Here is a 14,338-nt window from a genome sequence, read left to right as displayed (position 1 = left end):
ATATGGTGCGATATGATGTCAAGATCAATCTTAAGTGTGAAAATACAACAAATAGTGTATTTAGTCGTCTCGTGCGCTTTCCTCCACAGCCATTGAGAGTTAAAGACCCTAAAATACTCCCAACTGAGGTTCATAGCTGAACAATAACGGAATTCTCCCCTTATGTCATGTTGTAATTTTCTTAATTTTGTATTTATATTATTTATATAATTTTTCTTTTTATAAATCATCTTTTTTCGGGGTTTTTTGTCCTAAACCTGCATATATAATTCCTGTTTGTATTAAGAGCTGCTCCCTCAGGCTTTGTCTTTTCTGTCTTATTCTGTCGAGTGACGTAACCCTATTTATACAAAAATAAAAACCATCAAGTTACATACGAAATAATGTTTGAGAAATATAACATGATCGTCATATGACACAAGTGATGAGTCTCCAGTCCAGCAGGAGTCGCTCTGCAGCTCTTCAGTCCGCCGATAAACACACTAAAGAAAGAAAGAAAGACAAACATCGAGCGCTGCGTGTTTACATCACTTTGATTTTCTCTCTTTAGTGTTTTCATGAGTGTAAACAGAGTGTTGTGTGTGTGTAGATGTTGACGATGACGTCACAGATGTGCTGTAAATCAGTAGGAACTGATGTGTCCATGCTGGATATTGATGATTTCATCACAGAAATCTGTCAGCTGAAGAAAGAGGTGAAGTTACTGGAGGAAAAGCTGAGGACAAGAGGACATGAACTCAACACAGAGGTTTGGACACATTCAACATCATTGACTGTTTTTAAATGTTTCTACTTTAATGTCACTGTGACACTTTAGAGCTTTATGTCAATATATTTCCTCTCTGAACAGAAATCCAGACACACACAGGACTCCGAGCTCAGCCTCACTTTACTCTGTTATACTGACACAAACCCCACAGACGCTCAGGACACTGTGTGTGACAGTAATCACACCTTGAATCAGGATGAATCTACTGATCAAACCTCCACAGAGTCTCTGGATTCTGTCTGTAACGCTGGAGAACAGCAGATCCTGAACACCAGACCACTGAACATGTGTTCTGTCAGACTGATGGACTGCAGGAAACTGATGGACATCAAAACACAAACCACAGAAGAAGAAGAAGAACATCACACTGATGAAGAAGATGAGAATTATGATGATGATGATGATTTTATTCCTTCAGGTTTGTTTCATCTGTTGTCTGATCACAATATTTCAATCTCTTGTTTCTCATCCTCAGTCAACACTGATGTAGTGTCAGATGTGCTGGAGCTTCTTCTTAACACTGTTGTGTTTGTTTCAGATGAGAGCGGTGATTCATGTTGTGATGGAGAAACGGCCTCTACATCAAAACCCATCACAGAGGGACATGACAGGAGACACACAGAACAGAAAATCGTACAAGAGCATCGTCATTATTCAGAACAGCACAAAGAGGAGAAACAGTTTCTCTGTGAGCTGTGTGGGAAGAGTTTTGTCTCCTCTTTTAGTCTGAAAGCCCACACGAAGACACACAGAGATGAAAAGTCTTTCCACTGCAGTGAATGTGACAAGTGTTTCAGCATCAAAGCCTATCTTGTCACTCATCAGAGAACTCACACGGGAGAAAAACCGTACACATGTCGTCACTGTGACAAAAGATTCAGGCACAATTCCCATCTGAAGAAACATTTGTTTTTACACACCAATGAGAGACCGTATCAGTGCAGTGAATGTGGAAAAACCTTTAAGAGTTCAGCATCTTTAAAGTCGCACCAAAGAACACACACTGAGGAGAAACTCTATCAGTGTTCACACTGTGATAAACATTTCCGTGAGAAACTTCATCTGATAAATCATGAGAGAATTCACACTGGAGAGAAACCTTACCTCTGCAGTGTTTGTAAGAAGAGTTTCACTACACACTGTACATTCTTTAGGCACCAGAGAACTCATACAGCTGAAAGACCCTTTAAATGTTCTCAGTGTGACAAGACGTTTGCTCGATCGGATATCTTGAGAACCCATGAGAGAGTTCACACTGGAGAGAAACCTTATCAATGCTCCATCTGCAGTGAGAGATTCACTTATTTAAAAAGTCTTAAAGGTCATGAGAAGAAACATGCTGGAAAACAAACTGCACTGGAATCATCATAGTGCCTTCAATCAATATGATCATTTAGCTTGAACTCATAGTTGTTATATTTTTATGGTCTTGAGAAAATAAATATCTGTAATCTGTGGAATTTCTCAGTTTATTTTTTAAACATGATATATCGGCAGATGTACAAACATACTAAAATATATCATAAAAAATGTCATTTGTAATCGTAGTACCAAACATTTAATTTATAATTTACTTGGATTTACTAATAAATCACTGTGCAAAACGACATTATCTTTTAAAATAAGATAAATAAAAAATATAATGATGTAAAAATACAAATAAATTCAAGACATGTTACCGCCATATCTTCTTTTTGCTGAAGACAAAATTTTTAATCAATGTCTTTGTTACAAACGTATGTACACATGATTTCAATAACCCAATGGTTTACTTTGTCTGTTATTCAATACTGTCAAATCGCAGCTTTGTCAGAGGGTTGTCATCCCGTCCTGTGTTATCTTTCGGATCTGCCAGGGGTGTATTCTAGAAAGCAGGGTTAATTTACCGTCAGCCAACCCTGAAACTTACCTGGGTATGTCACATAACCAGCTTTCTGGAATACCCCTGAGCAATTTCCAGATCCAGCTGGGCCGTATGTTGGATTCCGGCCCCCTCTCGACTAAACTGATGCAACTGGCGGGCAATCACATCTTCCTTGAAAGGTTTTTCGAACTGTGACGACAGAGGAGGGGGAACAGTGATCTGATGTAGTTCTTCTGCATATGGTGTTGAGTCCACAATGACTTCACGTAGTAGAAGACTCATAAGGTCATCGACACAGTCTGTAAGGCAAACAACAAGTTTCACAAGAAGTACTTGGACAACCCATATTTTTGGTTAGTACTTTTTCATGTTAGATTAGTGTTTAGTGTCATTTTATTTTGCTTAAAATCTGTTCTATTGAAGTAATTTGTTTTCTCAATTCTTCTAACGTACTGTATGTTGGGTCTGTTTTCACTGGCTTGGCTGTGCATTCCCCTTGTTTTGATTTGGGAAAACCAATGTTGTATACAGCCTGTCTTTGAGTTGAGGTTGAGTGTGGATGCTTGGCATTCTCATTGTAGTGCATTGCCGCTAGATAAAACCTGCAATCAATGAATAATTAATCAAATATGTAATAATTAGGTGACTATAACTACATTATATTGAGGGTACCATAAAGAATATTACCTGCAAAGCATTCCTATGAAGTGAAAAACTACATTTTTTGGGGCAAAACGCAGAATGAGGCTGTGAAATGCCTCCAGTGAAGACGTTTGAACGTGGTGACTGAGTTTCTCAAAGTCCTTGAGAACGCTCTTGTTGCACGTTAACTTTTCCACTTTATGCAGTGCCACTGACCCTGTAAACAACACAGACATCAAACTACAACAAAAATCTTTACATTTCAAGAGTAAAGGGTCATAAGGTGGATTTACCCTCTCTATGTAGACATACCTGGTTGAAACCATTTTATGGGATCCCTTAAAACTCTATCTGGGTGTTCACATTTAGGAAACAGGGGGTTGTCATGAACATGGATGTTCTGTATGTGATTAAGAAGTGATGTCCATTTCGCCACCTTTTCAGGACCAGAAACAGAGGAAGTGGCACTCCAGTACAGATGATTTTTGATGCTTTTCGACCATTTTTTCAGCACCTCGCAGTCCTTACTTTGCGAAAGCTTGTGAAGGTTCTTAGACAAAGCTGTAAAAAACGAAACGAAAGCTAATTAATTATTCATAAAATGCTTAAATAGCAATAAAACTGTAAACGACACTTATCAACTTTATTTAAAAAAAATGAAGGTTAACATGTACCTTTCTCAAAGTGCCACACATCATAGTACTGAGTGACGTTGCGTTCTCTCAGGTACTTCTGAATCTGTGGATGGCGATCAGTGACTATGTAGTCAACCACCAAACCACAAGACTCCATCTTATCAAGACAGCGCTTTAAACCCTCCTTTTCCATGTGGTAACTACCACCTGCCTCGTTGCTCTATCAATAGCATGGGTACACAGAAGTGCAGATATGAATATAGACACATGAATGGATTAAAAAAAAAAAGAAACAAGAGGTGTGAATAAACTATTCACCTGAATTAGCTGAAGATCCATAATTGAGTTTGTTTCCATATCCATCACTGTGTAACATCCAAATTTAGCGGAGTGTCCTATGGAAAACGGAAAAGAAAAATCACAATCATAGGTATAACATTGATGAGAACTTCAGTACTATAAATGTTGTGACAAACTATTGAATAAACATATTCATTTCATTCTCTACATCTACCCGGTGAGTCAGCGCGCATATCTCCAGCTATTGCAACCTTTCCCCTCTCTCTCAGCTGCCGCATAAGATGTTGTTGATCTCTGTTCCACTTGTGGATGATGGTAGGCTCTATGAAATTCCTTGCATGTCTCTGGTAAGTATCATATTGCACAGTTTGGAGCTGCATGGCCTTGAAAATCTATGGAAATATAAATTATAACGGTCACAAAACATACATACTGATAACGGTACATTTAGTAATAATTCAAGTTAAATAAGTTATTGAATACCTTTTGAAGTTTTGCATAGGACCCTCCCTGAAAATATGTGGCAGCACACAATTGCAGGTTTCCCACTGGGGTCGTCCCTATAACGGGCTGACTCTGCCACCGTCTGTGATACTGACACTTTTGGCATAGCTGGGTGAATGCAACAAAAGTCCCCATTTGTCTCTTGCGGACCTCACAATTCGCTTTACAAACCGGACAGGATTCAAACAACTGTCTAAGGCAGCTTTCAAAAACAATGTACTTGTTGTCACCGTAGTTGGACTCGGGATCTATTCTAAAACAATAAAAAGGGCATTTATTTGAAGATTGCTTTCATGTCAAACTGCATTATTAGTAAACACGATTTTCAACTTACGACAATTCAGATTCCTGAGTGGGAGACTTTGGGTTATATGTAAAGTCATGTGGCTCTACATGTAACTCAGATTCTCTATGTTCCTCCTCCTCCATCTCCAGACGTGGTCTTTTTCTTGGCCTGAAGATTGAGCCATGTACTGCTGTTGAAGACAGCCCCATATCCGGCAACATGATCATGGTTTCAGTGCCAACATCCCGACTGGAAACTGTTGCCTGAATGCCTACAAGGCGAAAAACAGTCTGTCATGCAAATCACATAACATTTATCTATAAAGACACATAATCCAAAAAGTAACATGTAAGTAAAAAACACATTGATTGTCTATAGTTCATACCTTTGCTCCTTACGCGGAGTTTACTCAATGTACTAGCAGAAAGTTGTGTGCCCACCGAGCGCCTCATTGGCGATGTCTGTATGTGCACAGTTTCTGTTTGACAGGGAGCTTCATGAAGTAGAGATGTCACAGGGAACTCTTGGGAACTTGCTTGCTGCCGAGATGAACTCTATAACAAATATTGAAAAAAGTGAATAATAAAGAAGTAAAATAATAAATCAACAGTCATGACATGCTAAATGGACATATATCAGACTACAACAGAAACAAAACAGCCATGCATTTCATATAATAATTTGAATAACCCCGTCCTGATATACAGTGTTTGCTACTGACGGTTTAGCACTGTTAGACCACACGACTGTAGCATAATAGCTGTCGCCAGAGCTAATGACCACAACACGGCTTTACTACAGTAACTACATAAACACACAACCATTAATCCATGTGGTTAAACAGTAAACAACATTAACAAAAAACTATGTACACCGACCACTACAAAGACCAACAAACACACACAAACGGTGTCGTCTGGTGGGAGTACAAAAATATATATCGTGGTTTACAGACATTTGTCGGAACAATTTCAATTAGCATCTAGCTAACTGGCTAGCAAAGCGCGTTGCCATTTGTGATGTAAATGATAGAAACATTTCAAAGGAAACACGCCAACCTACATAACAAACTACACTTACCCGCTGTGGTCCATAAACTACACCTTCTCCAGACAAAGTGGGAACTGCTCCATCTTTCAGGAATAACCTTTGCGCGTATCCGGCATTGAACTGAGGAAGATTGAGGAAGCGGTCCTCCGCCATATGTGCTGCACATAGAGCTATATGGGGATTATACTGCGTAGGAACCGACTTAAAAATAAACGTTAACCATTGTTCTCTAAGTGCAGCGTCCCTGGGAAGCCCAAACAAAGGTGACGTCACACTGGGATGAAAATAACAGCGTCTCGACGGCATGATGACTCTACTACAACAACTAGTGTGGAAGCGAAACAAGACCACGCCCCCTTTGGCGTGTCCCTGTGGCGGAATAGTGACGTCATGTACCCGCGAAGTAGATGATGGCTGTAGTCCTTGAAAATAGCCTCCTGTTAAAGACAATGGCTGCGTCCGAAATCGCATACTTCCATACTTTATGGTAGGCAAAAATGAGTCATGAATAGTATGTCTGAAACCTCACTATGCAGAAGTGGGCGAGAAATACTTCCGCCCACTGTTGGATGTATGGATCGGATTGACACTTATGTATCCCATGATGCTACGGGAATCTCAAAAGAAAATCAAATAATATAGCTGACCATTAAGTGCCAATAAATAAATGTATGTTATTTATCAACGCTGACGTGTAGGTTGTTGTTGATACGTCATAGGTCAAAGAGCATACGGGTCACATGACTGTCCAAAATTAATTCAAACTACTCCTAGTCAGACAATATAGAACGTACTGACACAGTATATGTGATTTCGGACCCATCCAATATCTCACTTACCAGTGAGCTTTGAGCTTTTATCATTTTGCAGGTATTTTTCAAACATTACATGCTAACTAAAGTTTAAAAAACGGCCTCACAGGGAATGGCGCAAATATTAAAGATAGACTTTGAATTTAGATGTCAATTCCACTATTTCACATACATATATTACATAAAGTATTTACTTTAATTACATCAGAAGTAACTGTAATGAAATTACAGAAAAAACAAGAATAATCCCTTACTTTAGAAAAGTAATAGAATTACAATAACTAATTACTTAGTAACTAACCCAACACTGATTATATTAAAAAAAAATAAAAGGGAGGACAAAAAAGGAACAATATTTGCATATCAGTCTCAGCATATTTTTACAGATTATCAAAATGAATCCTGTGAAATATTGTCGCAGGACCTCAAACATGCAGTTTCAAACATCCCACATCTATATCTTACATCAGTCAGAAAAAACTTATATCAGTCAGAAAAAAATATTTATTTATTTATTGTTTATCTAATGCAAGTGAAACAAGCACCTCATCAAAGAACAAAAACAATGAACCTTAGAGAATAAAATCATCATCAAACGGCTTTTCCTTCTCCGATCTGGAACATTGCTGTTTCTACATGTTGTGGTGAACGTTCTCACAATGATGCGTTTGTCATTTTAAACAACCACCAGCATATGGCGCCTGATCAAGCGCAAAAATCAACCATTTAAATATCAAGTTACCGTTGGGCGTCAATCCTCTCAAATTCTTTGAGCAGGCTAATCTGTCAGCAAAATCACGTAAATATTTAGTTCAGACAAATTAAGACTGGGTTTCTCGAAACTTTCTTAATGCTACGTCATCCTTAAATTATACCTAAAGAGTGGTAGCGAATAGTCTTAAGAACGGGAAACCCAGCCCAACTCATTCATAAGAAAACAGCACACATTGTTCTCAAGATCATGTACTGTTGAACACGTAGTGAACTATTAGAAGAACCTTCTCATCAGTGAGATTTACCTGCATGATATTATAGTCGTATAAGGTTATTGGTTAAATACACCAGGCATACAGTGATAATGCAGCCAATGTGTTAGTCAATATAAATCATGTATACAAACAGGTAGAGCAAATATAAAATCATCACATTTACAGACTCTAAGTCGACAACCTTTTTTTACTTTTGTTGTGAATGTTCTCTATTATGTAGTCTATGCCATTAGTAATACAAATAGTAATAATAATTTAAAAAAAATGAATAAGAAAAATGTTTTTGTAATCATGTGTTTTTATTAAATGTAAATTTGATGTCGTATGAGAGCTTCAAGGCCTCAGTTCACTAGGTTCATTTTCATTCCTATGAGAAATCGATTAACTTGCAATTGAAGACCGTCCCTGACTGATTGAGACTGATCCTTTCAGATCGCAGAAAACTGATTTTAAGACAACACGAATCAAAGTAAAAGAGGCTGTAAATAAAACTAGTAAAAGACGTTAAGATGATTCTTGTACAGTTTGTTCTTCAGCATGTTTCTTCTGGTGAGCTCGTAGACTTCCTAACTGAGCGAATCTCTCACTGCAGATGGAGCAGTGATAAGGTTTCTCTCCAGTGTGAACTCTCTCATGGACTCTCAAGACATCTAATCGGGCGAATATCTTGTCACACTGAGAACACTTGTGTAGCTTTTCTCCTGTATGAGTTCTCTGGTGATTCAATAAAATGTCAAGTCGACTAAAACTCTTCTCACAAACATTGCAGTGATGAGGTTTCTCTCCAGTGTGAACTGCTTGATGAACACTAATAGAACTTTGTGTTGAAAATCTCTTTCCACAGTGAGAGCAGAGGTAAGGTTTTTCTCCAGTGTGCATTCTTTCATGGGGTATCAGCTGAAATTTATGACTGAAACGTTTATCGCAGTGTGAACACTGATAGAGTTTCTCCTCAGAGTGTATTTTTTGGTGGGACTTGAGACAACCTGAATCCCTGAAGCCTTTTCCACATTCACTGCACTGATACGGTCTCTCATTGGTGTGGACACGCACGTGTCTCTTCAGATGGGTTTTACGGCCGAATCTCTTCTCACAGTGAGGACACTTGTGGGGTTTTTCTCCCGTGTGAATTCTCTGATGAGCATCAAGATTTGATTTAGTGCTGAAATAGTTTCCACATTCACTGCAGTGGAAAGACTTTACACCACAGTGAAAGTGTTTCTCGTCTCTGTGCTCTTGTGAATGACGTCTCTTCTCTTGTAAGGTAGGAAAGCTGATGTCACATCTCCTGCAGGTGAAGAGTTTCTGTTCTGTGTGTTTTCTCTCATGTGTCTCTAAACGTCTCTGTGAACTGAATGTCTTTCCACAGGTGATGCAGGAAAGAGTTTGTGCTGTCAGTCGCTGTTTTGATGTAGAGGCCGTTTCTCCATCACAACATGAATCACCGCTCTCATCTGAAACAAACACAACAGCGTTAATAATGTTTTGAACAATCTGCATCTCCAAAAAGTCATCCTCTGAAGACCTCTGATTTTCAGTGCATCCATTAAAGTGGAAATAACGAATAACATGAAGTCTGCCATCTATAAAAATCTAGCAAATATAATAATTGTTCTAATTCTAAAACATCAATTGAAAATTGTTATATTAAACTATTATCAAATACAATCCAAATCTATTATCGAGTTCGCACTTTGAGATGTCTAAACAGATTTTACTTCGACATGGTAAAGAGAACTTCATCTCACAGACCAACACAGGAACCGATAGGGATTAAAGAGATACATGTTCAGCATACACCTTCAGAAAAGACGTCTGTAGAAACATTATATCACCCCAGCATTTGGTTAGTTACGCTTCAAGGGAATTATCAGTAAGGACCAGTTATGATGAACAAGGAGTCATGAATATAGTCAACTGAAAATAATCTCCTGAAGACAAATTTTTAGTAGATTTGCCAGCAGAAGTCGACTTCAGTTCTCCCAAAGAGACTTCCAGCCGCTACATCAAAACAGAGTATATTCATGCCAACATCAACTAAACTGCGTTATTACTTAGGAAAATAATTGAATCGATTAATTTACATCACAGTAAAGTGTGTAACAGTAAACAGTTTTGACACTGATATTGTTCCATGTGCAATCTGACAACCAAAGTGCAACCACACATTTAAATCTTCGTCCTCCTCAAAGATATCGAAAATCGGCCAATAAAAATACAATCGGTGCATCTCTAGTATCTAACACGTACCTTAGAAATTACAAGGTTTTTATGATCATGAAAAACAGTTCAGTCAAGTATAATATACCTGAAGGGATGAAATCATCATCAGTGTGATGTTCTTCTTCTTCTGCTGTGGTTTCTCTTCTCATCTCCATCAGTCTGACAGAACACATGCTGTTCTCCTCAACATGTCAAGAACTAAACGCGATATTCCCACATTTCTGCTCGTGTCTTTGTTTCTATCAAAACCGCGAATGATTTATTGCGTCCAGATAAAGTTTCGTTTACTTCCGTTTCGCCAACGCGTGAAAATCACGCAGCGCTCGATGTTTGTCTTTCTTTCTTTCTTTAGTGTGTTTATCAGCGGACTGAAGAGCTGCAGAGCGACTCCTGCTGGACTGGAGGCTCATCACAGCTCATTTTACACGTTTATTTAATACAAAAGCGAGAATATCAGTTTAAATCTTAAGTGACGGTAGTGTAAGTGAGTGTAAAGTTGAGTATGTCAAAATTAGTTTCGTGTGCAGAATAATTTCAGTTTTTGACCAGTACTGAAGACTAACTGAATACTATAATTTCTACTTTAAACTGAATAAATGGCAAAAAAAAACTAATTTAGTTTATTCTACATCCAACACCGAATGTCAGCTTTTGACAGATACAATGTTTGAATCAGACAAATACTTGTGCTGTACTTGACCCGACCTAAAAACACTACTACAGGAGTTCATTGAATTCTATTTCAACACATACACATTTTTGTCCTTTCCCAGATAGCCAGGTACATCGATGAGATGTCTGCTAAAGCACACAAACATCTATTTAATGTCTATATTTACATCTGCAAGACATCTCGCAGATGTCTGCTGTCAAATGTTTACGTTTAAGATGTGTATAATGATTTAGAATGTAAAAGCGCTCTTTCAAAGATGTTAAACAGACATCTTATAGAAGTGCCTGTGCTAGCCGGGACTGATTTACGAATGTCAGATGAACACAGACATTACACAACAGTGAAAAACGTCACAAAGCTATATTTGTAAATACATTTTTTTTTAATTTCTATAAACATTCAACCAGCTAAAAACTTAAATACACAATTTTGAATACCACTCCCTTCAAAAAATTATATTGTAGTTTAATCACATTTAAATACATGTCTATTAGCAGGAGTATAACACAAATCACATGAGCTGTATACTGCTGAATATCAACACATCTTCAGATGGCCAGGACTGCCATTAGGACATATTATTTATAAGTAAATAATGAAAACTGCACAATATAATATCTTCAAGAACACTTTTTTTTTAAAACACAGCCTTTCTTCTCAAGTACTTAACAGATAAATCATCAGCATTCTTAAGCGCATGTTTTGCAGATTGATGCAATCAAGTTTGGATCAATCAAAATCTGTGTAGCATATAGTAGATACAAGCGCTTCGACTGTATTGAAAAACAATGTTGAAATCACACGATTCTTACACTTTTACGATTGAAACATTGTTGCTTTTATTGTTGATCCAGCATGGTGTAAATACAGGCTAAACTATCAAAACTACCCAGACAAAACTGAAAGCCTGATTAAACCAGATTAATGATCAGACCCAAAACCAATCCACTCTCTAAACCTATATAAGCTTTTATTTTCTGCAGAACACAAATAAAGATATTCTGAAGAATGTTGACGACAATACAACACTAAGCCCCATTGACTTCCACTGTATGAACACAAAACCACTGAGACATTTCTCTAAATATCTTCTTTTGTTGTCTACAGAAGACTCGCATAAAGATTTACAACCAAATGAGAGAAAATGGTAGATTTTTGGGTGATCTGTACCTTTTAAAGTGATATTGACCCTAACAGCGCTATGATGATTCCAGTGCAGTTTGTTCTTCAGCATGTTTCTTCTGATGAGAATTAAAACTTCCTAAATAAGTGAATCTCTCACTGCAGATGGAGCATTGATAAGGTTTCTCTCCAGTGTGAACTCTCTCATGGGTTTTCAGGACATCTGATCGAGCAAACGTCTTGTCACACTGAGAACATTTATAAGGTCTTTCACCTGTATGAGTTCTCTGGTGTTTTAGTAGGGTAGTATGTTGAGTAAAACTCTTCCCACAAACACTGCAGTGATGAGGTTTTTCTCCAGTGTGAATTCTCTGATGAACTCTGAAATGAGATGGATCAGAAAAGCTCTTTCCACAGTGAGAGCAGAGGTAAGGTTTCTCTCCAGTGTGAATTCTCTCATGAGATGTCAGATGAGCTATCTGACAGAAACGTTTATCACAGTGTGAACACTGATAGAGTTTCTCAGAGTGCACTTTTTGGTGTATTGTAAGAGCAGTTGGCTGCTTAAAACTTTTCCCACATTCCCTGCACTGAAACCTTCTCTCATCACTGTGCACGAACACGTGGGACTTCAGACCGTATACGTCAGTAAATCTCTTGTCACAGTGAGGACACTTATGGGGTTTTTCTCCCGTGTGAATTCTGTTATGAGTAACAAGATATGCTTTAGTGCTGAAATATTTGTCACATTCCCTGCAGTGGAAAGGTTTTTCATCACTGTGTGTCCTCATGTGGACTCCCATATTAGAAGAAGTTGTAAAAAAATTCTTCCCACACTGCTCACAGTGAAACTGTTTCTTCTCATAGGGCTTCTTGTCTCTGTGCTCTTGTGAATGACGCCTCTTCTCTTGTAAGGTAGGAAAGCTGATGTCACATCTCCTGCAGGTGAAGAGTTTCTGTTCTGTGTGTTTTCTCTCATGTGTCTCTAAACGTCTCTGTGAACTGAATGTCTTTCCACAGGTGATGCAGGAAAGAGTTTGTGCTGTCAGTCGCTGTTTTGATGTAGAGGCCGTTTCTCCATCACAACATGAATCACCGCTCTCATCTGAAACAAACACAACAGTGTTAAGAAGAAGCTCCAGCACATCTGACACTACATCAGTGTTGACTGAGGATGAGAAACAAGAGATTGAAATATTGTGATCAGACAACAGATGAAACAAACCTGAAGGAATAAAATCATCATCATCATCATGATTCTCATCTTCTTCATCAGTGTGATGTTCTTCTTCTTCTGTGGTTTGTGTTTTGATGTCCATCAGTTTCCTGCAGTCCATCAGTCTGACAGAACACATGTTCAGTGGTCTGGTGTTCAGGATCTGCTGTTCTCCAGCGTTACAGACAGAATCCAGAGACTCTGTGGAGGTTTGATCAGTAGATTCATCCTGATTCAAGGTGTGATTACTGTCACACACAGTGTCCTGAGCGTCTGTGGGGTTTGTGTCAGTATAACAGAGTAAAGTGAGGCTGAGCTCGGAGTCCTGTGTGTGTCTGGATTTCTGTTCAGAGAGGAAATATATTGACATAAAGCTCTAAAGTGTCACAGTGACATTAAAGTAGAAACATTTAAAAACAGTCAATGATGTTGAATGTGTCCAAACCTCTGTGTTGAGTTCATGTCCTCTTGTCCTCAGCTTTTCCTCCAGTAACTTCACCTCTTTCTTCAGCTGACAGATTTCTGTGATGAAATCATCAATATCCAGCATGGACACATCAGTTCCTACTGATTTACAGCACATCTGTGACGTCATCGTCAACATCTACACACACACAACACTCTGTTTACACTCATGAAAACACTAAAGAGAGAAAATCAAAGTGATGTAAACACGCAGCGCTCGATGTTTGTCTTTCTTTCTTTAGTGTGTTTATCGGCGGACTGAAGAGCTGCAGAGCGACTCCTGCTGGACTGGAGACTCATCACTTGTGTCATATGACGATCATGTTATATTTCTCAAACATTATTTCATATGTAACTTGATGGTTTTTATATTTGTAAAAATAGGGTTACGTCACTCGACAGAATAAGACAGAAAAGACAAAGCCTGAGGGAGCAGCTCTTAATACAAACAGGAATTATATATGCAGGTTTAGGACAAAAACCCCGAAAAAAGATGATTTATAAAAGGAAGAATTATATAAATAATATAAATACAAAATTAAGAAAATTACAACATGACATAAGGGGATAATTCCGTTATTGTTCAGCTATGAACCTCAGTTGGGAGTATTTTAGGGTCTTTAACTCTCAATGGCTGTGGAGGAAAGTGCACGAGACGACTAAATACACTATTTGTCGTATTTTCACACTTAAGATTGATCTTGACATCATATCGCACCATATAATACAATATTTAAAAAAAGAATAATAAAATGATATAGGGGACAAGTGTGAGTTTATATGGGATT

The 14,338-nt window shown here is 38.1% G+C and overlaps 4 protein-coding genes across 4 annotated transcripts; 1 reads left to right on the top strand and 3 right to left on the bottom strand.

The window, feature by feature from the left end:
- The first annotated feature begins 440 nt into the window (after positions 1–440).
- On the top strand, positions 441–2,446 carry LOC306897214 (uncharacterized protein). The gene is made up of 3 exons (XM_079461781.1): positions 441–748; positions 851–1,187; positions 1,308–2,446. The coding sequence occupies exons 1-3, from the start codon at positions 590–592 to the stop codon at positions 2,138–2,140; spliced, it is 1,329 nt and encodes a 442-aa protein (XP_079317907.1). The 5' UTR covers positions 441–589; the 3' UTR covers positions 2,141–2,446.
- Positions 2,222–6,377, bottom strand: LOC306897174 (uncharacterized protein). Its single transcript, XM_079461705.1, has 11 exons — positions 6,081–6,377; positions 5,386–5,554; positions 5,049–5,271; positions 4,694–4,967; positions 4,425–4,602; positions 4,229–4,305; positions 3,950–4,130; positions 3,588–3,836; positions 3,321–3,492; positions 3,087–3,235; positions 2,222–2,932 (listed from the first exon to the last, which is right to left on the bottom strand). Exons 1-11 carry the CDS (start codon positions 6,354–6,356, stop codon positions 2,688–2,690), a joined length of 2,193 nt encoding a protein of 730 aa, XP_079317831.1. The 5' UTR covers positions 6,357–6,377; the 3' UTR covers positions 2,222–2,687.
- Positions 6,378–7,350: 973 nt separating this feature from the next.
- Positions 7,351–10,429, bottom strand: LOC306897229 (uncharacterized protein). Its single transcript, XM_079461802.1, has 2 exons — positions 10,160–10,429; positions 7,351–9,305 (listed from the first exon to the last, which is right to left on the bottom strand). Exons 1-2 carry the CDS (start codon positions 10,245–10,247, stop codon positions 8,356–8,358), a joined length of 1,038 nt encoding a protein of 345 aa, XP_079317928.1. The 5' UTR covers positions 10,248–10,429; the 3' UTR covers positions 7,351–8,355.
- Positions 10,430–11,059: 630 nt separating this feature from the next.
- Positions 11,060–13,864, bottom strand: LOC306897196 (uncharacterized protein). The gene is made up of 3 exons (XM_079461745.1): positions 13,531–13,864; positions 13,095–13,428; positions 11,060–12,974 (listed from the first exon to the last, which is right to left on the bottom strand). Exons 1-3 carry the CDS (start codon positions 13,687–13,689, stop codon positions 11,947–11,949), a joined length of 1,521 nt encoding a protein of 506 aa, XP_079317871.1. The 5' UTR covers positions 13,690–13,864; the 3' UTR covers positions 11,060–11,946.
- Between the last annotated feature and the right edge of the window lie 474 nt (positions 13,865–14,338).

The sequence above is a fragment of the Barbatula barbatula genome (assembly GCF_947034865.1).
Source record: "Barbatula barbatula genome assembly, chromosome: 8".
NCBI lineage: Eukaryota > Metazoa > Chordata > Actinopteri > Cypriniformes > Nemacheilidae > Barbatula > Barbatula barbatula.
The sequence above is the reverse complement of the archived record's forward strand: the minus strand, read 5'-3'. Positions and strand labels throughout refer to the sequence as shown.

Excerpts from the sequence above, each read along its gene's own strand:
- LOC306897214 (XM_079461781.1), top strand. The coding sequence starts at position 590 with ATGTTGACGATGACGTCACAGATGTGCTGTAAATCAGTAGGAACTGAT. Across the intron at positions 749-850 it reads GACATGAACTCAACACAGAG|AAATCCAGACACACACAGGA; the intron begins GTTTGGACACAT and ends CTCTCTGAACAG. Across the intron at positions 1,188-1,307 it reads TGATGATTTTATTCCTTCAG|ATGAGAGCGGTGATTCATGT; the intron begins GTTTGTTTCATC and ends TGTTTGTTTCAG.
- LOC306897174 (XM_079461705.1), bottom strand. The coding sequence starts at position 6,356 with ATGCCGTCGAGACGCTGTTATTTTCATCCCAGTGTGACGTCACCTTTG. Across the intron at positions 5,272-5,385 it reads ACTCCGCGTAAGGAGCAAAG|GCATTCAGGCAACAGTTTCC; the intron begins GTATGAACTATA and ends TTCGCCTTGTAG. Across the intron at positions 2,933-3,086 it reads GAAAACAGACCCAACATACA|ACTGTGTCGATGACCTTATG; the intron begins GTACGTTAGAAG and ends TTTGCCTTACAG.
- LOC306897229 (XM_079461802.1), bottom strand. The coding sequence starts at position 10,247 with ATGTGTTCTGTCAGACTGATGGAGATGAGAAGAGAAACCACAGCAGAA. Across the intron at positions 9,306-10,159 it reads TGATGATTTCATCCCTTCAG|ATGAGAGCGGTGATTCATGT; the intron begins GTATATTATACT and ends TGTTTGTTTCAG.
- LOC306897196 (XM_079461745.1), bottom strand. The coding sequence starts at position 13,689 with ATGTTGACGATGACGTCACAGATGTGCTGTAAATCAGTAGGAACTGAT. Across the intron at positions 13,429-13,530 it reads GACATGAACTCAACACAGAG|AAATCCAGACACACACAGGA; the intron begins GTTTGGACACAT and ends CTCTCTGAACAG. Across the intron at positions 12,975-13,094 it reads TGATGATTTTATTCCTTCAG|ATGAGAGCGGTGATTCATGT; the intron begins GTTTGTTTCATC and ends TGTTTGTTTCAG.